This window comes from Musa acuminata, chromosome BXJ3-3, assembly GCF_036884655.1.
Source record: "Musa acuminata AAA Group cultivar baxijiao chromosome BXJ3-3, Cavendish_Baxijiao_AAA, whole genome shotgun sequence".
Classification (NCBI taxonomy): domain Eukaryota; kingdom Viridiplantae; phylum Streptophyta; class Magnoliopsida; order Zingiberales; family Musaceae; genus Musa; species Musa acuminata.
This window is the reverse complement of record NC_088351.1, coordinates 6,504,573-6,528,011: the sequence shown is the minus strand read 5'-3', so window position 1 is coordinate 6,528,011 and position 23,439 is coordinate 6,504,573. Positions and strand designations below refer to the sequence as shown.

The 23,439-nt window shown below is 35.4% G+C and overlaps 2 protein-coding genes across 3 annotated transcripts; both read left to right on the top strand.

Annotated features, from left to right (window-relative positions):
- The first annotated feature begins 2,585 nt into the window (after window positions 1-2,585).
- On the top strand, window positions 2,586-8,851 carry LOC135634307 (xylose isomerase-like). Of its 2 annotated transcripts, none has more exons than XM_065144691.1 (21): window positions 2,586-2,719; window positions 3,480-3,551; window positions 3,628-3,741; window positions 3,891-3,965; window positions 4,057-4,186; window positions 4,256-4,347; window positions 4,658-4,708; window positions 4,864-4,943; window positions 5,025-5,079; window positions 5,149-5,250; window positions 5,405-5,456; window positions 5,766-5,811; window positions 5,886-5,941; window positions 7,233-7,284; window positions 7,372-7,451; window positions 7,559-7,629; window positions 7,743-7,783; window positions 8,039-8,138; window positions 8,209-8,280; window positions 8,386-8,463; window positions 8,559-8,851. In XM_065144691.1, the coding sequence occupies exons 2-21, from the start codon at window positions 3,495-3,497 to the stop codon at window positions 8,592-8,594; spliced, it is 1,440 nt and encodes a 479-aa protein (XP_065000763.1). In that variant the 5' UTR covers window positions 2,586-2,719; window positions 3,480-3,494; the 3' UTR covers window positions 8,595-8,851. The 2 variants fall into 2 exon arrangements, with proteins under 2 accessions (XP_065000763.1, XP_065000762.1); XM_065144690.1 differs by lacking the exon at window positions 2,586-2,719 and adding an exon at window positions 2,786-2,909.
- Window positions 8,852-12,502: 3,651 nt separating this feature from the next.
- On the top strand, window positions 12,503-20,931 carry LOC135633486 (receptor-like cytoplasmic kinase 185). Its single transcript, XM_065142970.1, has 5 exons — window positions 12,503-12,875; window positions 13,523-13,719; window positions 13,936-14,125; window positions 19,118-19,509; window positions 19,742-20,931. Exons 1-5 carry the CDS (start codon window positions 12,746-12,748, stop codon window positions 20,336-20,338), a joined length of 1,506 nt encoding a protein of 501 aa, XP_064999042.1. The 5' UTR covers window positions 12,503-12,745; the 3' UTR covers window positions 20,339-20,931.
- Window positions 20,932-23,439: the final 2,508 nt, after the last annotated feature.

The following is a 23,439-nucleotide window of genomic DNA, read 5'->3' as shown; positions in this document are numbered from 1 at the left end:
ATTAGTCTTACAAAGTTAATTAAGTCAATCGCTATCTCGTATTTTCTAGATTCAATATTATATGATCGTACCTATAGATAGTGAAAGGGAGCACATAATCATCCCAATGATTTAACCACAATTTCAAATGCGACAAGTTAGATCTTCAACATCTTGCTCACAATAAATTTATTAATTAATCAAATCCTTTGAATCCAAACTAAAATATTTGAGGAATTTTATCGAATATACCCTATACATAATATTACAAGGTTTCAATTTAGAGTTCTTTTATTTCACACAATATCACTCTAAGATAAATATGAATTAAATTCTCCATTAACTCCGAATCAATATCCACATTAAACAATCAAAATGAGAAACTATAAACAGACTTATTTTGCTAAATTAGATATAAGACTTTTGTACATACCAATAACAATAAATTTTATTATAACAAAAACAAAAAAATTGGAGTATGACAATTGAAAGTTCAATTTTATTGGCTTATAAAATTATATATTTATATATATATATATATATATATATAGATTATGATATCCTATCACTCTAGAATTAAAATATAATTGTGGTATCTGAAAATCAAATTTTTTTTCTGATCCGTGAGACAACTGGGCTCGAGCATGATATCAATTATCTCTGCTCATCGCCTCCACTAAAATATAGGTTTCAATATTTTATATCAATATGTTTTTTCTTCTATGATGCAATTCAAATATAAGTAAACTAAATGTAAAATATATATGATGTATTTAAATGGACTTACATCGTTAGTGTTGTATGGGTAAAGAATAATATTATATATATTAAGAGTCCTCCACATGATTACTTCTATAGATACTAAAACCTGACATAAATTGCATATAATCTATTATTGGTTGATACTTAAATTGGTACATACAATCCTTTTAAAAGCTTTTATGATGATGAGAATACAAAGGTTCTTTTCTGTTTTTCATATTCAGTTCTTTTTATTCAAAGTCTTTAATGTTACTCGTAATTAGAGGTGATTAATATAAATTATTTTTAGATGAATATTGACAAAAAAAAGGGTATGGGATCTTAATATTTATAATATTATTATGTATGTACATCAAATTTATAATTTATTTTGATATATATATATATTCAAAATTTATACAAACAAAATATCTATAGGACATTGTCCCTATGACATCAGCTTGTATGTGTTTACTTTTCAATTCAATCACTTGAGTGGGGTGCTAGTATCCTTATCTATAAAATAATATCTATAGTGAGTAGTCACTCAGTATACATCATGTCATATATATCATATTTTAAATTCATCATCATAAGATAATTAATAATAAATACCTCATATATGACTTCTTTAGTAAGCATAAGTCTACAACATAGCATATGCAAAAAAGAAGGAAAAATTTTACGTTAAAATTTTTTTAAAATACTTATATGCACATATAATATACATAACAAATTTATAAACTTTTACACTTCATATGTGCACTTTCACATCGCAGTCATATATGTATACTCACACAAATATAATACGTATATATATATATATATATGTATATATATATATATATATGTATATATAGTAGCATTAGTTTTGATTGTTAGTTAGTGATATTCATATTGTGTAAAATTTCTTTCCTATTATTACAAATCTTTAACATGGTGGTTATGTAAAAATGATCCTTACACTAAGATTATATAGGAAGTATTTTAATATTTGGAGAGGCATATATGTTAAATTAAAATTTGTGGATACAAATCTAAACAAGCTTAGGATGGAAGATTACTCACCACAATGATGGAAAAAATTATGGAGGGCGATACATTCTTGATGACATTAGTTAAACTAGCCTTAATCTTTAACCCAATCACTAACAACATCAACAGTAGGTATATTGAGACGCATGTGTTTAACTTACCTTCTCAACTCGAATCCAAATCATGTATTGGTTTGTTTAGATTTGTCTCTACAAATTTGTTTGATCAATCATTGATATATCAAACAATCAAAATTTATAATAACACTAATCCATGTAAAGCATTACATGATTAAAATATTATCCACAAAAGCCCATATCCAATGCATTGATAGGATCGATCGTCTCGATTCTTTGAATCCGATCTCTTATCTATTTGATTCACTTATTAGCGTCCTGCATTCAATTTTGAATTTTCGTGTTGATTTATGTTGGATTGACGTGTCGGATAAACAAGGATGAGGATGAGGATTCGCTATTTCCTTCAGTGCACCGAACGGGATCGTTCTCCGTCCGTTTGTTATCGTGCATTGATTTCGTTCCACAAAAGGACGTATCCGTTTCATGCAGGGATTCCTCTGTACAGCGGATCCGGATCAGAATCCACAGGAAAAAGCGAGAAGATGGTAAGTTCCATGAAGATGGACTGGATCTCGTGTATAGGAGGATTGCATTAGTGAAATTTTACAATTGAGATCTAAACCGTATATTTCTAATTTTACGATCTGGAATGTTCATGTGTTTTTTGATATTGAACGGTTGATTTGGAGATCTTCCGTGATGGACGGCAAAAAAGAAGTAGAGACTTGACGGGCTCTACTTCTGGGATTGGATAAGATTCCTACTTCTCGTAAATGATGGGTGATCTCGTGGGTTCAGTCTCCCCGGGTCAATAAATCAACGCCGAAATCACCGTTCACAGTTGAAGTCACGTTAGATCGGTGGAGTCGCGAGGGTTTTGACTAGTAAATCCATGATCCGTCGCTTCTTCCTCTTAATTTTTTTCGTAATAATCACTTTTTTTCGTATGTTTTTCTTCCTTTTCTATCTGTTATGATCTCGGGGTTTTCCTTCGCTTCATCTTCGGATCTCTTTTTGTCGGTTCTAGGAGATAGAAAGAGAGAAGAAAGATGCGATTTTTTTGAGTTAGGACTGGTAAAAATGTAACTTTTAGGTAGATCTTTTGAGGAATTGGTTTGAATGGTATTCTCCTCGGTTAGTTTTCTATTCTGGATGAAACATTAAGATAAAATAGCGTAGGCTGTCTACGTTGGTTGATCGACCATTTGAAGGACTCGAACTGTGTGTCATTGGTTTCTTGATTCGTGGTTCTTTGTCTACATTTTACTTAAATGCCTTGTACGTGTAATATAAGATAGCATTAGATCTGTGCATTTAATTAAGAGTTTGATTTCCTTAGAAGAAATAAAGAATTTGGTTCGTTGTTTCCAGAGGAGGTTGTGTTCTTGTTATGTTCCACTGTGATTTTTGGTAGCATTAACCTATTTTTGTTGAAGATGTGGTTTGAGAACGTCAAATAACATTATTTTTCTGTGGTTTGCAAACAAAACTGTAGACGAGCTGTCTCCTTTCTTTCTTTTTACTAAGGACCTATTTAATACTTCAGTTTGGTCTTTTCAACAGAGTGAAGAATTCGTTTGCATTATAGCAATTCAACTAGTTTTATTTCTTAATTTCTACTAATTCTTTCATTTCCATCCTCAGAAAGTTTTGTTCGCTATGAAGTTTAAGATGATACTGCTGTTGTTCCTCTTGGCCTTGGTTGTATCAACTGTTGTGAGTAATCCTATACATTTTGACCGTGTGTTCAAAATTGTTTCTTGATGGAAGTTTAAATAAAATCTACTTGCAGAATGCAGAAGGTCCGCATGTTTGCGCGGCCAATCTTGAGGCTAAGTGTGATGGTGGTTCTTCCGATGGTTGGAAAGGGGAGTTCTTCCCAGGCATATCAAAAATCAAATATGAAGTAATGTACATTATGACCATTGTTTTAGTTTAGTAGCATATGTTGGAGGATCGAGTTTATTTTGTAACTGGAGCATTATTTTCTCTTTGCTATTGGGTTGGTTAGCTAACATATTTTCATGCTTTTTCTTCTTTATCTTGTGACACTAGGGCCCGACAAGCAAAAATCCACTTTCTTATAAGTGGTATAATGCTGAGGAAGAGATACTTGGAAAGAAAATGAAGGTATGTTGGGTTGCTTCTTTTTAGGACCAGTCATCCTTTTCTTTTTTGTTCTTTTATTCTTGATGCTAATGTTTTTTTCTTGGTAATATAGGATTGGTTTCGATTTAGTGTTGCCTTTTGGCACACCTTTCGTGGGACTGGTGCTGATCCTTTTGGTGCGCCAACAAAATCATGGCCATGGGAGGATGGTACAAATTCATTGGCTATGGCCAAAAGAAGAAGTAAGATAATGCAATTCCAGCTAGTCAGTCAGAGCAGAGTTAAGATACTTATGTTATGACTAATTGCAGTGAGAGCACACTTTGAGTTCATGGACAAGCTTGGAGTTGAAAGATGGTGCTTTCATGACAGAGATATAGCCCCAGATGGTAAAACACTCGTGGTATGTTAAATAATGTCCATAGTTTTCTGTCTTTTTGGTTATCTATATTTAGATTCAGCTCTTACATATGCTGATATTAGTCTTAAAATTTTAATGATCCAATTAATTGCAAGGGTCAAGTTATATTTGCTTCTCAGGAGTGGTGGTAAAATTGCCATACACAAATACTACTCATCCTTAAAAAATGCTAATGCCTGCCCATTTATCTTGTTGATCTGAAACTTTTTGTGTTTAACCACATCAGAAGTATGTAAAAGTTCTTATGTTTTTCACTTAACCTAATGTATGTCAAGTGACTTTTTCTTTATAGGAGACAAATGCAAACTTGGATGAAGTTGTAGCTCTTGCAAAGGAACTTCAGGTGATAATACTGTGTTATCATTTGTACACATCATAAAACACCAGTGACACTTCTAAAATGGAGTAATTCGATTTATTTTTTAATTACAGTTATTATGGAAATAGACCAGAATAAAGTTATTAATCTATCTGTGATGAACGAAATATGTTTTATAGGAGGGAAATAAAATCAAACTATTGTGGGGTACAGCTCAGCTTTTCTTTCATCCACGCTACATGCATGGAGCTGCTACTAGGTATTCCTTTTTTAGAATAACAATTTGTATTATCTCTTCAAGGTGATTGTTACTTAAACAAGTTTCACTTTGGTTTTGCAGCTCAGAGGTTGGAGTTTATGCTTATGCAGCTGCTCAAGTCAAGAAGGCCATGGAGGTGAGATTTTTGGATAGATGATAAGCCTTTAGTTTTGAGTGTCTGCTAAATTTGTGCTTATAATTGCAGGTGACACATTATCTAGGCGGAGAGAACTATGTTTTTTGGGGTGGGCGTGAAGGGTATCAATCTCTTCTAAACACTGATATGCAAAGAGAGCTCGATCACTTGGTATGAATTGGTACCTATATTAATAATTTAACCTGCTCTAGTATAGTCTTTCTTCTAACAGCATTTTTTTCTAACATCTGTTCTAAAGGCATTCAACTCTCTATGCATGTTGTTTCTTATTTTTACATTAAAAATAAGGTTTTCTCTTTCTCAGGCAAGATTTCTTAAAGCTGCTGCTGATTATAAAAAGAAGATTGGGTTCAATGGTACTGTTTGTCTTTCTATCTCTCAGTCCATGTTCACTAACATAAGTCTATTGAACATGTAGTCCCATTAGCTGACAAGTCATAGAATTCTCAGAAATGGATTTTGCATATTTTCTTGTAAAGTTGATTACTAAATAATATCTTCCTCTTTTCATTTACTTCAGTTCATCCGCATGAACAACTAAATCTAATTGTGTTCTTTGCATGCTTAGTCATATTATTTGCTTGCATTTATTAAATCAATTGCTAGAGAATTTTGAGCATTTGAAGTTGTAAAATATAATCATGATTTTTTGTGCTATGTTCCAGGAACTCTTCTAATAGAACCTAAACCGCAAGAACCAACAAAACACCAGTATGTATAGCAGTATGGTATCATTTAATGTTCATTAGGTTCTATCTATTCTAATATGTTTTTTGTTACATCAGATATGACTGGGATGCTGCAACTGCCTATGCTTTTCTTCAAAAGTATGGCCTTTTAGGTACTTTGCTGGCCCTTCATGTATCTTGATAATCACATAAGTTGGGCAATAGTACTTTTGGTTTTGTAGAATGTGATGCTAATGAACAATTTTGTGATGTTTGGTAATTTTTAATTCAAATAATCTTTCTTGTGTCTAAGTACCTTTAACAAAGATTTTCCCGAACCTGTGTTTCTCATTCTTCTTTAGTCTTATATGCATATTATGCATGGATTGATTAGCTATTCTCTTGTTACCATTACCATGAGGAGTGGATAGTATTTACCCTTTTTCACTTGTGCACAAAAGTTGTCATTATTAACAGAACTGTTGGCATACTTTTCATCGCCCCAGGCTTAGGCCAAGTCACTGATTTCTAGCAGTCTACTGCTACACTCCTATGGGTTTTAAATATTATGGCTGCACTTATAAATTATCCAGCAACATTTATTAGTGACTTTGGACAATATCTAGCCCTTGAAGCTGCTTCCAGGTCAATAATTGTGACTTTGGGCAATTCAAATCTAAAGGTCAATTCAATTCCAGGTCAATATTTTATTTTATTTTATTTATTAGTGACTTATAAATGTAATTTGCTAATAGCATATCCAACTAAGTTAGAAGAAGGCATTAATACTAGCACTCATACAAGTAGTCTTGTAAAATGAGTTTATTCATTCATGAATATTGGAATTTTAAAGAAGAACAAGTAGGTGCAATGTAGTTTCTCAACCACCATAATTTCTTGCTTGCCCACGTTATACTTGCCTCCTTGGCCACATGTCGAAGACTTTGATAAAGTAAAAGAAAAATGCTTGACAATGAAATTGGGGCTCTGCTTGTGAAAAGGATAATTATGCTCCCTTTGCTCGTCCAATCTCTGTCTCTCTCCCAACATGGTAGGTTCAAATTATCATGACTGACTTCTTGTGTGTGTCCACCATCCTGTATACATGTATTTCTCTGTTGATGAACACAAAATATAATGGCTATAACATATAAGTGCCTAATAGATTTTGGGTTGATTTCCATATTGTGTATATTCTTTATCACTTGTGAAGACAGCCCATGATAGTTTTTTAGAGCACTATTATTTTCCTTCGTTTTGTCATTTGATCCTACCACAGAAAATTGCAACTGTCTCTATCTTGTTTGAGAACTGCACTAAGAAATCTTTCTACATGATGCCATAGTTTATAGTGTGAATATTTTGTCTATTGTTTTCAATTGATTTATACTTGTATTTGTTTTCAATAACTTCTTTTCATTATGAAGTTGCTGATGACTTTATCCTGTTATCTCATTGGTGCAGGAGAGTTCAAGTTGAATATTGAATGTAACCATGCTACTTTATCTGGTCATAGGTAAGTCCCTTTTGCTATGAGTTCAGCTCAAGCTGACCTATGATGGTATTCATATGAAAATTATGATATATCTACTATTTCTTGTAGCTGTCATCATGAGCTTGAAACTGCACGGATAAATGGTTTGCTTGGAAATATTGATGCGAATACTGGTGATCCCCAGATTGGTATGTGCAACTATAACTTAAAGGCACATAAAGCTGCAGATTTCTTCATTATTTCTTGGTTGCTGGAAAATTTATCAATGACGTTTGATGCTTCCTCTTGGACACAGGTTGGGATACAGATCAGTTCCTTACAGATATTGGAGAAGCAACCCTAGTTATGTTAAGTGTTGTCAGAAATGTAAGTTTAGTATTTGACTGTTTGGTTAGTTGGAGTATATGCCAGGGAGTAGTGCACTTCTACATCTTTACCAATTAATATTGAGTCTTCCGTTGTTTTGTTTGTGTTGATAGGGAGGAATTGCACCTGGTGGATTCAACTTTGATGCAAAACTGTCTGTTTTTCTTGCCCCTTATACTTCATCTGTTTGATTCAATCTTTACTATTTGATTTTGATGATTGATAGCCTATATGAAGGCAACCATTGCATGTTGCTACTGGTTTTGACAAACTCTGTTTCTCTTGCCCCTTATAGTTAAACTTTGATGATTGATAGCCTATCCGTTTGGCATAATCATGATGTTATTTACTGTATCACTGTGTTTAGAAAGAGAGATATTTGAGCTTGTTGTTTTTTCCTTGGTTTTAGGCGGAGAGAGAGCACCGATGTTGAGGACCTGTTCATTGCTCATATTTCTGGAATGGACACATTAGCCCGTGGACTGCGAAATGTTGCGAAACTAACCGAGGTAATCTAAGAATTTTAACATAAGGAGGATCACTTGCAGTATACTGAGAAGGGTTCTTCCCTAATCTTAGGATGGTTCCCTGGCCGAGCTTGTTCGGAAACGCTACCAAAGCTTTGACACAGAGATTGGTGCTCTAATTGAGGTGTGTTTTATACATGTCTTTTCGTGTACAGGCAAAACCAATCTACTGCATGAGATTATCCAACAACTCTTAATTCTATGGTTTTGATTTTTTTTCTATGATCAGGCTGGGAAAGCAGATTTGGAGACTCTTGAGAAGAAGGTCATGGAATGGGGTGAGCCATCTGTTCCATCTGGGAAACAGGTATCTGTAACTATCCGAATGTCTCTCTTCAATATCATTTTTAGCTCTCTTGTGTTGAATCTAAAATGTGATTGTCTAATACCTTTTTGATGCAGGAACTCGCTGAGATGATATTTCAATCTGCATTATAGATTCGGCTAAAATAAGTGTAGGAACAATATCTTGCAGTCAGATGCAAGATTCTGTAATGACTTCTAAATTTTGCGCAGCTTAGTAATAATAAAAGTTGCAACATCTCATAACCCAACTTATTCCATATCAGTGTTGCCTCAGTGTCCTCTGGAGTAGCCAAATGTTCTTAGGAGCTTGCATTTACTGATATAAACAATATCTTTGAGTTGTCTATACATTTGGAGGTTTGAGGCATTCTGCCCCAACTTTTTATCGAGCTTTATTTGTGACCTCTTTTTGCTGAAGATAGGAACTTGTATTCATCTCTCTCTCTCTCTCTCTCTCTTCACATCTCTAGTGCTAATGATATCGAATACTCTATGATCCAATGACCTGAAATAAGTGCTATTACTAAGCCAAGTTCTAGCTTTTATGCCATATACGTTAAGATTCATGATACTTGTGATCATAGTAAGCCACTCTCTGTAAATCTGAACTCATCAAGATCTATTTAAATAGACAAGTCGATTCACCACCACCAAAAGACAATCCTCCGTTTCCAAAACCAAAACCAGAGTTAGATTTGATACTATGGAATCATTAGTACAAAAGCTACTGTTGATTAGTCTCTAAATCTATGATCTAATGGATTTGTTATACCAACGTTAGTACTGGTGGTAGAAGAATTAGTAGTTCATTTGAAGATGAAAGAAAACCACCAGGTTGTGCCCCATCTGCCCACAGTTTGGATTGCATGCATGGAATTCCAAGTGAGTGGATGCTTCCTTTTGATGCCTTCTGCATTACCACCCATCAAACTAAAAGTTGCGAGAAGAAAAAGGCAACAAAACAATTACATTTTGGGCATTCCAAAGATGGTTTTGTGGTCCACTTTATATTCATTGAAGTTAATTAATTGGATCATCAATCAAACTTTTCATCTCAAAGCAAGAAGACTGCGTGGTCCTAATCAATTAACAACTCAAAAAAAGTGAGGAACCAAAATATTTTCTGTCTTAATTCTCCTTTTCTTTAAAAAAAAAAAATTGTGTTGTTGGGGAACATTTCTTTCTTTTCGGAATTCCCGAAAACAAATTATTCCGACCTTTTTTTTTATTAAGAAAATTACACATGTATATATCTTTGAAATCAGTGGTTTTTGTATTTATCTATGTAAAATTTTACTTTAACATATGCAGCTTATACAATATTGCCTTTATAAACTAATAATGACACTAAAAATCTTATGGGTGATTTAGGTTTTTGTATTTTTATTTTTTTAAACTCAAATGTGATTCACAGTGACATATGTGGATGAGGGCTTAATATTTGGATGAAAAGTGTACTACAATAAAAATTACAATGATAAATATGTTATTTTTATGTAAAATCTCTTTTTTTTAATCTTAGAATTACAAAAAGTTAAGATTGTGCCTTATAGTTGACCCCAGAGGGGCATTCTTGGCAGACATCAATACATTATATATATATATATATATATATATATATATATATATATATATATATATATATATATCACTATGAAATCAGCTGAGATCCATCATTAGCTCTATAAGAGTCCAATCCTACCAAGTTGAGCCTTGAGGAAGCCATTCTTGACTGCCATTCTCCTATCTTGAACAACATTAGGCATTCTATTAATCAAATTCATGATCATCTTCTTCTTCTTCATCATCATTATCACTAGTGGAACTCTCTTCCCCACATTGTCATTGTGATGGATAGAGTGAGGAGATTGGCATCACAAAAAGCTGTGGTCATCTTCTCCTTGAGCTCATATTGCATGTGTCCAAGAGAATGCCTGCCTAAACTTCCCCACTTCAAATTAAAATTATGATTTTGACTTGATTGAAAGCTACAAGTCCTACTGTCCCCAACATCCAAGAGAAAGGAAACATGAGGAAGTTTACCTTTTCCTCATATCTTATATTTTCCTACATCTACTTGGGGTAAAAAAGATGGGCCAAAAGGAGGAATATGAATCACCAACCCACCAGATCACTCACTCTTTTGGAATAATATATCCTTTGGAACCATCATTGGCAATTAAGCAACAGAGCTACTCTCCCTTCCACCATTCTCAATCTTATGCTATTCTCCTTATCAACCCTCCAACTTTAATCTCAAAGGTAAAGCCAAAGGCCACATCCCTATACCATAAACCATGTTATGCTAATTAATCAAACATCAAACAAGAAAGAGGATTTGGATTTCTTTTTTTTCTCTTGAGACATGCCCATTCATGAGTACTTGCCATGTATTCTAAATGTGCTTTCAAAAAAATTAGCTTTAAATGTTTACAAATTTAAAATTTTCATATGATGAAATGAACATTTGTTGTGTAGTGTCTGTGTACTTGCATGGCCATCCATAAAATGTACAAACATAAATGTATTCCATCCATATACATGATAAAAAAGAGAACATTTTAGGTCAGAAGCTTCATCTATGTGTGTTTCTGCTTTGAAGTTAGACCATCATTTCAAAGTGGAGTAAGAAAATTCAGCATCAATATGCCTTGAAACACTTACCTGCATACTATTTAATTGTCAATCTTGAGTCATGGAAAGAAAAATTGCACTGGATAATTCAAAATCACTAATGAATTTTATTGTATCTAAATACTTAGATTTCTCTTGAATACATATTGAAGCTGGGTTGCTACTTGAAAATGTGATGTCAAAAATACACTTACCACCAAAAATAGCTTAAAATTTATCCTCATAAATATATGTGTTGACAGGCCACCTTAAAAGTTCAATTTTTGGATTTTATTATTGTTCATTATTACATAATAATGGGGGATGTAAACATATTGTATACCATCATCAATTTCATTTCCACAAGTCAAACATCTATTGTCTTCTGTTGTCTATATTTGATCATCGACAAAATATCGTTCAAAACCTATAATTTGCAGATATTATTAACTAATGTTGAGCATATTGATTAAGTGAAATACCACAAGCTTATATGATAATACTTTGAATATAATATAAAAGATAATTGGAATATAGGTTGTAGTTCCTTTTCTTTTAATTTTTGCTAGTTTTGATATTATTATTCTTGATGATTATTCCAAGCTAATTGAACCATTCAATGTCAAAACTAGTTGGGTCCATCAAAAGGATATAATGGAATAGAAAATGTAGCTATCTTTTACTTATGAAATTAGTGATCTTCAAATTTATAAATTGAGTAAAAAAAAAAAAACAAATAACATATATTTTTATTTTATTTTTTTAATTATAGTTATAAAAATATAGCATAAAAATAATATATCATGGGACTCGATCACACATCAACCAAATATTGCATATTTTAGAATAGAAATATTTGTAGAAGGAACATTAACAAAAAATAATGTAGGAAACTAAATTTCTTTATCAATTATTGACGAATTTTTCTATTTAAGTTTTATTTTATAAAAATAAAATAGAATTAGAGTCAGTCAAATTATCCCTCAAAAGTCTATCATGGGTGCATTGGTGCATATACAATATTAAAAATCAAATATCTTTTTCATAGTATTAAGTGAATCTACGGACACATAATGTGAGAAGAACCTACGAGAATGATCCAATTGATGATTAAGATCAATTAAGTTTTTATTTGTTGGTGTAGAACTCATTATTTCTCTGATGTGAGCTTTAATTAATCTCCTTATACACTTCCTATAAATATAAGAAACATTAAATCTTAATTTATAATAAAAACAGAAAATGTACTTACCCATTAGAAATTACCCATTTTCATACCCTCTTCGTGATTGCAGATTTAAGGGCCCCACTATGGGAGTTACATGAGATACGTGGAAGCGGTGAATCTGTTACCCACATCTCTCTCTCTCTCTCTCTTCCCCTATATTTGGTTGCTGTCCATTTTTCTTACATCTCACACTCAGCTGACTTCTTTTGCCTCTCTCTCTCTCTCTCTCTCATGTAATTTAACGCAGGCCTCGCCGTTAGGCTCCGCCCTCTTCTCTCGGTTTCGTTCCCCCCGTGGATTTTTGGCTCTGATCTGCTCCTCCACCGGCGAGATTTCGTGTAGCTCCGTCGGGATCGATCGGAGGACCGAGGAGGAGCCGTCGATCGAGCCGAAATTGTTGGATTTTGGGGGGGAATTTTTTCTTGGTTGTTCTTATTTATTGATGGGCTGTTTTACATGTTTTGGATCGCCCAGTCAGAGGGAGGAGGAGGAGGAGGTGAAGAAGAAGAGGAGAGAAGGAAAGGGTGGTGGGGATCGCAAGAGGGAGCCGTCGTCGCGTCGTGGCAGTTCCGGTAAGAAAGCTGGGATTTTTCATGGGAAAAATTGGTTTTTTATGGGTTTCTTATGGATCTAATGGGGATTCATCTGCTGCATTTCTGGGATGTCTTGATCGTTCGCTCTCTTATCCAGGATGTCTTGATGCGTGGAGCTCCTCTTTATGTCCTGGCTTCAGGAAATTTAACGTGTTTTGTTGGATAAACGCCAATAGATGTCAGGCCCACTATATGAGAAATAAAAGAAGAGAAAAAAACCAGAGATTTTATAGCTATTTGTGGCGCTCTTATTAGATGTTAGAGATCAGGCTCCTCTTTTTGGTACTACAATTTTCTTGCCATATGCATGGATCTCTCCCTCCTAAAGAGAAATATCTTTTTTCTGCCCAAAACATTAGGATGACAGTTTGTCATTAAATGATCCAGGAAGATGAATGAGAAGCTCATGCATGTCACTGATCATGCCTAAACTTGTTTTCAAAGTAATGGGGCAGTTTTGGTTTTGAACAAACTATTACCAAAAATTGTCGAATTCAAGAATTTTCTTTCATCTCTTTTGGCTTCCCTATGTTTTGTTATTAGAGCAGATATAATACACCAGTCATGTTTTGGGATCAGAATATCTAATTTTCTTGTTTACTATCGTGGATTGCTTGTGGTGCTAGACAAACTGACGGCAAGGACCGGTTCAGACTCCAAAAAGGAAGCATCGGCTTCCAAAGATGGCAATGCCGGGCATATTGCAGCACAGACATTCACTTTCCGTGAGCTTGCTGCTGCCACTAAGAACTTTAGACAAGATTGTCTTTTGGGTGAAGGTGGTTTTGGCCGTGTATATAGAGGAAGGTTGGAGAATGGACAGGTTAGTTTTCTTCTTTTTTATAGTGTGCAGGATATCATTAGCTCATCTGACTAGTTTACCTCTAGTGCGCCTTGATTGCTTTAGTGAAATTGATGTATTATCAGGAGTTTGTCATGAGTCTAGAATCTCTGCTTAAAAAACATCCGCATATTTTATGTATGTTAAGAAATTATGGTCTCTGCCTATTGAGCATACAGCTGATGTAAACATTTGCAGGTAGTTGCTGTTAAACAACTTGACAGAAATGGTCTCCAGGGTAACAGGGAGTTTTTGGTTGAAGTTCTCATGCTTAGCCTCTTACATCACCCTAATCTTGTCAATCTCATTGGTTATTGTGCTGATGGTGATCAACGGCTGCTTGTCTATGAGTTTATGCGTTTGGGGTCATTAGAAGATCATTTACATGGTTAGATTGTTTTCTTGGCTTCTATTACTGATTCTAAAAACAGCTCTATTTTTAGTTTTCCTTAATTGCTGGAGTTGCAGTTCATCTACAGTTAGATATACAAACTAATAAATTAATTAGTAACAAGTTTTCAGGATTACCCACATCAATGGTTATTATGTTATTACCTGTCATTATCATTAAGGACATGGTCACATTTTACTTAAATGAAGTAATTGTGGGGTGCAATGTGTTAAATGATGTTGGGCTCGGGAAGTTAGAAGTTATATTAACTCTAGAAAGTCCAAACCCTTCTTGAAGTTAATAGATTAAGACTATACAAAAACATAAGTTCTCTCCATATCAGTTTTGTCTATTTTTTACCAGCCTCCAGATCTCAGCCACTCCTCTTCTATTGTCATTTTACATCGAGATCAGAAATGGTTAGCCCACAGCGACTAACCACCCCTGCAGGAAGAGAGAAAGCATCTAGCATATGGCACCCACGTACTAACAATTGCCCATGGATACAGAATAATGGGTGGAGATGCTAGATCCAGCATCAAAAGCTGAGCCAATGGGAAATGGTTCCATGATTATGAAAATAGAAACAATTAACAGACGTGGTACAATGTGCTTCATTGTAGTAGAGCAGTTGAGTTATATACCTCATCAGTTGTGATGTTGTACCTTTAAGGCCACCTTTTTTCTTTCAACCATTGGCTTTGAAGTCCTTCACTTTTGCTCTCTCACATTAGAGAGGAGTTGTGAATGATTTCTTCCTCATGCATCTGATATCAATAATTGAAGATCCAAGGATCATTGAACACAAGTATTTAGTTCACGGCCTATAAGGATCTGGAAAAACTGTAATTTTTTGTTGTGCCAATGTCACAACTCTTCATATTTATACTTGAAAACCTTTTTTTTTGCAAGGAGTAAATTGTAAATTTGGATTTTGATCCTTTGACCTTGTTGAACAAGTGCTAGCCAGACTAGCTAGCACCTTCACAATCTTACATTGTTGATATCATTTGAAAAAAAAAATACATCAAACATTTTTGAAAGGATAAATTTATTAGCCAGCTCCAAATATCTGATGTGCAACATTTTGTTGATTTTAGCTATTCTTTTCAAGCTGTTAAATTTTTATATTTGTTGGTACCTATAATTTTTCTGCGTTTGTCTTAATCTTTTTTGTATGAGATGGGGATCGGGATTGTTTGTCTTAATTTATTAGAATAATTACAAGTTGTTATTGTTTAGGGCATGGAATTATTTGCTTTGATTGAATAATATGTTTTGATATGCTTGTTATGTTTACAAATAAGGCCTTGGCATGGTTTCTTGTCAAATTTGATAGATCTTTTTTAGTGTTTATTAGTCTTCCCTTAACGTGAAGAATATTGACTATTTTAAGTGTGCTGATTCCCATGTAACAACTTTTCTTTGTCCAATTCCAACTTGTTTTTCTTTTGTGTTCTATTTTCGTATTTTCTTAATGATACATCAGTGTTCTCTTTACCATGCATTGGAGAATCATCTTGAAGTGGTTGATATGACAAAGTTGAAAGAATCCAATGAGACACTTGTTGTATGGATTACAATTATTGTTTCCTACAGACAAATAAAAAAAGATTGCTCAAATAAGCGCTAGCCTAAACTAGTCAACAGAAAACATAGCATGTGCTTAAGTTTTAGATCCAATTTCTCACGTGTTATTTGTTTATTTCTTAATTTTAGACCCATGGGATCAATAATGCACATTCTTCCAGCAACTGAATTCTTAGCTAGTTTGCATTCACGTAACCCTTGCTTTGCTTAAATATGGATAATCTGAAGATTAAATTGGAATCTTTTATGTTGATTAACTTCATGCTTATGTTGGTAATCATATTTTTTGGACAAAGTAGCTAGCTTTGAATGATAGACCATTTACCTTAATGGGATACCATGAATCGGATTAAGTTTCTCATGATCCGTTTTCCTTTTTCTGAATGCATCTTCAGTATGTTATCTGCTACATCTTTGATATGAAGCTTTTAAACGTTGACTTTCTTTCATTCATTTGCAAGAACTACATAGATAAGATATGACCTCATGCCTAGAATTTTTTCGATTTAGGAAGTGCCTCTCAAATTATCAATTGGAAAATTAAGCTACTAATCTTAGCTGACTATATTGCACAGAAAATAAAGAAAATATTCAAACATGATATTAACATCTTATAAGCATGTTTATTTATAGAGCTACTATAACTCAAATTCCTAACCTAATTGTGATTCTCATCTAGCCAGAATAATCTATGCTGAAATAGCTATGTGAGTATGTCAAATCTCATTTTTTATAATGTTGTCTGCATCCAGTCTTCATGATTGAGACTTGCCAACCATTGATGGGAGCAGACCATGGCTATCAGTTGTTCCGTGTGAAGTGTCCATTTATACTGTATCTCTTGCAAAATTTTGGTCTCTGTCCATATTTTGGAAGGCTTGAACTATTTTCTTATCTATTGGGTCAGATTTTTCACCTATCTGACCTTCTTTCCTTTACCAATTGCTGGTCATGCTGGTCTTCTTGTTCTACTTGTTCAAGACAGGTTCCTTCTTTCTCCCTTATCCAGTTAAGCTAGCAACTGTTAGTCCACATCTGGAGGCGCAAGTTCTCCTTGATCCCATCTTCTTAGGCCATTTCAACCCTTGTTTGTTTGACTTGGCAGACTTTCAAACTTGAATTTGATCCACTCCATTAGATGCATCCAACATATCCTTCAAACCTGTAATCCTAAGCTAGATGATGTGCTCGTCGACTTCAATTTGGATGCAATGTGATCTCTATTTTCTTAGGCAAAAGGAGCACATTCTTTCATGGATAACTTCATTAAGGTTTATTCTTGTTTACTTATGGAATTTTTATTTATGATAAAGGAGTCGATTGTTGTTTTTCTAACTGATGTGCAGTGTATGCTATCAACAGAAAATACAAACTAACTTTACATGGGATGATGTCACAATTTCTCATGTCAAATCATAAAGTACTAGAAAAATTGGTAATCAAGTGGGAATTTTTATTGATTTGGACACCACAACATGCCATGGTGCTGAGTTCGAAGTGAAGGATTTTGGTTCTGTCATATTTGTCATCTTCGGTACCTATCTTTCATTTTGTTGCTGAGCTTGTCTTGAACAATTATCTCCTAGAGAAATGTGAAAATAATTCTCGCCTCAGGTTGGCATGGTTCTATTCATGACCCCTTGCTAGCTAGCATTTTGCCATATTCCAAGCTAGCATTTTGCCACAGCAAAACAATGGCGTTTGGCATATGGCACACCAACCAACATGGCAATTCTTGATTGAAAGTTTTTCCAAGTTTTGTGCATATAGAGCCTGCTGTGTCTTATAGGTTTCAGATGTATTTGATAGTTGATACAAAAACAAGCATTATTCTTAGTTTTTGTTTGAATTCATCTTACCATTCATTCGACTTTTTTGCTTTTGCTATGGTATGAATATATCAAGCTAGACTACCATTGTACAAAATATAACTTCTACAGCAGATATAGTTATGTTGTTAATAACAAAGCCTTTTCTTAGGGTGAAAATGTACTGTAATTCATATATGGGTATGAGGGGATACTAAATTCTATTATTGTACCCACTTTAATTAGATACAGAAACTATTGGATCAGCGCAAGATGTCAGATCCACATAGGATTAATGGTGAATATAGATATAACAAATGAGGTGGGCATCTCACCAACAAATAATTAAGATGTTTAAACCTATCAATCATATGTCTGTATAAGAAAGCCTAGGAACAAATGTGTAAAGAAGAATGAAAGAAAAGAATATGGGATACTGAGATAATCAATCAAATGTCATATTTTGAGGTAAATATAAGTAAATTTAAAGCTTGACATCAATTTGGACATATGGATATCCAGGTATGGCTAAGACTGGACCATTTTTGGCTCCTTTCTAACAATTAAATAATCTATTTTAAAAAAAAAACTTTTTCATGGAGATCTCTGTTAGATTTTTGTGTCAAAGCCACAATTTGCTTGTGTGGAAAGGTTTGGGTAGTTGATGTTAAAGTTGGTCCATCATACAACCAAATCAAAGCCAAATATAATATCAAATAAAAACTGGATTAGGACAAGGTAAAAGTCCCAAATTATGGAATCATTTCTAGTCTATGGTTATTAGGTCATGGAGTATACATTTATGTGAAGTTTTTTCAACTTCAAGGACTTAACTGTGATGAGTCTTCATATCCATCCATGCAAGTTGTCTATGACAGCAGGCCATTTTGTGACTGGCCTTCTTGCCAATTTGAGAATCCAAACATATCAACATGCCCTAAATTTAAGGAATTCTTTAATACATCAACGTGCCGTAAATCTTGTTTATGTGCATTACCATTTAATGTTATATCCTACTTTCTGAAAATGTCACTACATCAGGTTAATGTTATGGGATGATGTTATTATCCTACTTTAAGGTTAATGTTATATCCTCCTATTTGTCAAAGAAATACATATTCTCTGGGAACACATTAATAAAATACAAAAAAGGGGTCACAGTTGATTCAATAACTTTGGCAATTGGATTATCTGAATGTTACTTTAGATATCTTCCCAGGCAATTCATTATGAGACATGCCATTTGCTAACAAAAATTAAAATTAATTATTCAAATCCTGAGTTTCAACCAATCCTAGATGTTTCCTCAATTATGTTGCTTTCTTTCTTGGTATCTGCAGAGTGCTCTCACCTGAATGGACATTGTTCTGAAAACAAATAATCTGCTTTTAGTCTTTTTGTTGTGAGACTGATTATTGTTTAGCTAAACAACTTCATTTTGAGCAAGGGAGTCTATCAACTGTTCTTAGTTCCTTTTAGATACTCAGAAAAAAGATGCCAAGGGTTTTGTGCCGAAATTCTTATAATATGTCACAGATGATTAAGATACCTTGATAAAATGAATTGATTGGGATTTCTTTAAACTTAATAGATATTCCAGCTGATAAGGAACCACTGGACTGGAATACCCGTATGAAAATAGCAGCTGGTGCAGCAAAAGGTTTGGAGTACCTGCATGATAAGGCAAACCCGCCAGTTATTTATCGTGACTTTAAATCATCAAATATACTTCTTAGTGAAGGATATCATCCAAAGTTGTCAGATTTTGGGCTTGCAAAGCTTGGTCCTGTTGGTGACAAGACTCATGTCTCTACAAGAGTGATGGGAACGTATGGTTACTGTGCTCCGGAGTATGCTATGACAGGGCAGTTAACGGTGAAATCTGATGTTTATAGTTTTGGTGTTGTCTTTCTTGAACTGATTACTGGGCGTAAAGCGATTGACAACACGAGGCCTGCAGGAGAACAGAATCTAGTTGCATGGGTATGTTTTTCTTTCACTTTTTTGAACTACTACATCAAACTTCTGTGGCTTGATAATGGGATTCATGTGAAGGCACATTCTGTAGTAGTAATGCTTCAAATTCTAATTCTCAACTTTAGATCTAAAAATTAATGGAGAATATAAATATGAAAATCTGGTTACATGTTGATGTTGCAAATTTCAGTTTCAAATACTGACGAGAAATATAATGTCTTATTCATCTCATGTACAGGCTCGTCCATTATTTAAAGAGCGTAGAAAATTCCCCAAAATGGCCGACCCATTGCTACAAGGCCATTATCCAATGAGAGGCCTATATCAGGCACTGGCCGTTGCAGCAATGTGCCTGCAGGAGCAAGCAGCTACTCGACCTCTCATAGGGGATGTCGTGACAGCACTCTCATATTTAGCTTCACAAACTTATGATCAGAATGCAGCAACTGCTCAGAATACTAGGGTTGGTCCATCTACCCCAAGGTCTAGAAGTGGTTTTGATAATCAACAAGCTGTCCATTCACCGCATCGAAATTCTCCAGACCTTAGGCAAAGGGATCTAGTCAAGGGAGTAAGTAAAGGTGCAAAACATGGGAGAGGTGGCTCCGGTGGTGGCTCTGGTCGTAAGTGGGGCTTGGATGAATTGGAGACTCAAGAGTCTCAGATGGATAGCCCAGTCCATGTAGGCAGAGCACGAGACTCCGCAAAAAATATTGACCGGGATGTTGTGAGGGAGTATGCTGTTGCAGAGGCCAAAGTATGGGGTGAAAATTCGAGAGAGAGAGAGAGACAACAGAAAAATGCACTAGGTATCTTCAACGGAACACATGAATAGAAGTCCTTTCAGGTTCATACGCATGGATGGTGCTCTGCATGCCATACTTTCATGAATAGGAAGATACAGGTCAGAGTTCAGCTGGTCAGGGAACATAGAAAGACGTCACAGGTTTCTTTGTGGTACCAAATTCTTTTTGTGAATAAACCTGATGCTCTTTGACATCATTACTTGTCAAATCTGCTATATTCTCTGGTGCCTTTTCTCTGAAAGATGTGATGTTCCTTATCGAAGCCTTGTTATTCGACATAGAAGACGGCATTGTCAAAAGTAAAAGAAGTCGCAGAAAAAGCATTCAAAATGTATAGAGTTGCATCTTAGAATGTAATCACGTGATCTAGCACACGCAATTGGTACGAGCAAGTCAGTGCTCATTCTGTGTAGGCCATACCACAAGATTCCATTAGATTTTTGTCCATAAAATCTGCACAGGAGTTTGCTTTAGACATCTCTCAGATATACCTGTTTCATGGGACTGTCTTTTCTAGGGTTGTATTTGTCATGCTTTTCGGAAACTGCCTTCACCCTGTGAATTCTCTAGCTGTTTATGGATTGCTGTTGTATGAGATGATGTTGGTTTCTTTTGTACTCCATATCGCTGGTTACTTTTTTTGTCCAATTCTAGATGCTGTTGTGACACAGGCAAATTTGTTGAACAAGCATTGTGTCATTATTTGATCTCGGATCGTAAGGCTTTCATTTTTCTGTGTTTTGTCTGTCTTTCCATAATCTGCACCTGACTTGTACTTTTGAAGCATCACTATTTTGACATCTTTTGCTGTAGTCTATTTGGCCCTCTTAACTCCCAAAGATTTGATGGAGGAAGAATAGGACAATTTCAACTTGATGAATTCTATTTTGATCAAATTGACAGCCAAAGATGTAACATCGAAGACTGCACCAGAGCATGTTCTTATGTTGAACTGTTGTGGTCGAATTTGGAAGGGGATGATAACAGGTTGGCCCAGAGTTATGAACGCCCAACATCTCCCCACTCTGCTCTCACTCTTTAACTCCTATCTAAGGCTGTTTCTTTTACTTGTTATGTTTCTTTGAACTCTGGAGCAGCTTTTCCTGCCCAAAGGCATTAGGTGCATGGGAGTAAAAGGATCTCCCAAGCATCGTGGAGTGACGAGTGACTTCATTCCACCTATCTCTCTACTTGTCCATGTGGGTTCTTCTTTCGGATTACTAGATATGTCTTTTTCCCTTTTCGTTTACCAATGGTAAGTGATGAGGACGGGGTTGGATTCGATTCCTCGACCTCGTCATCAGATAGTCAAAGTCAAAAACTAGCCGACGTCATCTCGCCAGTTGTGGTAGCCCCCGTTAGCTTCTGTCGGTGGGCTCCTGCCATTACGCAGACGCGCGCCTGATCCGGTGGGTCGATTTGCCTTTGCCCTTCTTTCTTTGTGCGGGTCCCACTCCGCCCCGACCAATCGGAAGGCTCGTTTCGGTTGTCGGTGGCTCGGCCGAGACGTAGATGCGGCCTGTCCCTGACCCTGAACCTGTTGCGTCGACAAGCCACCGTAGGGGTCCGTCGTCCCTCTTCGCGGGCCCACTCGCCGACCAACCAGAAGGCTACCTTCGGTGGTCGGTGGTCCGTTGTCCTTCATCGTGCTTCTCGCGGGTCCCATGCCACGCAGCCAACGGAGACTGCCGAGACCGCGGTCGCGAGCTGGCCCCCGGAAGTGAGCCTGTGGCATCGATCGATAAGCTACTGGCGGGGCCCATCGTCCTGTCTGCGGGTCCCACCCCATTGCAGCCAACGGCAAGGCTCACTCCGATGGTCGGTGGCTCTTCCGAGACCGCAGATGCGATCTGCCCCCGAGGCCTGAGCGCGGACAATCCGCTTGTGGGGCCCATCGTCCGAAAGTGGGTCCCGCACTTGTTCTTCTCCCCAATTGGCCCACGTATCGAGCTTCTTATATACGCAGTGCGCACGGTCAAAAATTGCAAGAGATTTAAGTCCCACCGTAAGCACCAAACACCAGTGTTATGTTTATGTCACACATAAATGAAAACCATAAATAATCGATAAGTGAGATTTTCTTGAAATGTGACATTTTTTTTTTCTAAGGATATTTTCCAACCAATGTAATTAGTCATACATTTACTTGTGACGAGCAATCCTATCACATTGCATGCTCTCTCTCTCTCTCTCACACTTCACACGTAGGACAAATAGTCAAAGAAAATGAGAAAAATGTGTAGTCTAGAATTGGTCGATTGGTGCAATCAATGCTTCGATTGGAATGATCAGCATATTTGTTCTCAAAATTTTAGAATTAAAATCAAGATTCACTTTTATTATCATACCCTATTTTATTTAGTATATAGTATACTCTACATCTATATTTTTAATATATAGTTGTTTATATTAATTAGATTATTGGTATCTATAGTATGTTGTTTTATTTTTATATTTATGATGTGTAATAATTTATAAATATTAAAATTATCATATTTTATGTATACTTTATTAAGATTATTAGAACATTCAAGTACCCAAAAAATTGCAGAACTCCTAATTATATTAACTCAAACAAACATTTTCTCCCAAAATAATTGTTCTTTTGTCATAAAGCAATAATCTTATTAAGATTCTACACTCCTAATTTTAAATCTCTCTCTCTCTCTCTCTCTCTCTCTCTCTCTCTCTCTCTCTCTCTCTCTCTCTCTCTCTTATCATCATTCCTTACTTTACAAAAAATAAAACAAGGAAAAAGGGAAAATAAAAAAAAAGATTTAAATTTAAGCTAAAAAATGTCTTCCATAGAAGATCCAAGAAGGCAACATCTTTATCCTACAGAGTAAATCTGTATCCAGCAGTTGGATCCATGAATAAAGCTTTGAGGTGATCCACTCAACCAAAAAAGTCCTCAACAATTCCAGTACACACATTGGAAGCTAGTGCTCCATTAATGGAGTGGGCCAAAATGGGGAGCAGATAGCAGTGGTGTTCTCTTGGTTGGCACAGTGACAAAAGATCAAAAGAAAAGCCACACTGCTTTTGTTGGCATGGTGACAAAAGGAGTGCCAGTTTCATCTGCTGCAGTGTTGGTCACCAAAACAGGAGGCTTCTTAAAATTATAATGCCT

Bases quoted from the DNA above. Each gene is read 5' to 3' on its own strand.
- LOC135633486 (XM_065142970.1), top strand. From the start codon at position 12,746: ATGGGCTGTTTTACATGTTTTGGATCGCCCAGTCAGAGGGAGGAGGAG. The intron at 12,876-13,522 runs GTAAGAAAGCTG...TTGTGGTGCTAG, and splicing joins GTCGCGTCGTGGCAGTTCCG to ACAAACTGACGGCAAGGACC. The intron at 14,126-19,117 runs GTTAGATTGTTT...TAAACTTAATAG, and splicing joins ATTAGAAGATCATTTACATG to ATATTCCAGCTGATAAGGAA.
- LOC135634307 (XM_065144690.1), top strand. From the start codon at position 2,808: ATGATCTCGGGGTTTTCCTTCGCTTCATCTTCGGATCTCTTTTTGTCG. The intron at 5,812-5,885 runs GTATGTATAGCA...TTGTTACATCAG, and splicing joins CAAGAACCAACAAAACACCA to ATATGACTGGGATGCTGCAA. The intron at 8,281-8,385 runs GTGTGTTTTATA...TTCTATGATCAG, and splicing joins AGATTGGTGCTCTAATTGAG to GCTGGGAAAGCAGATTTGGA.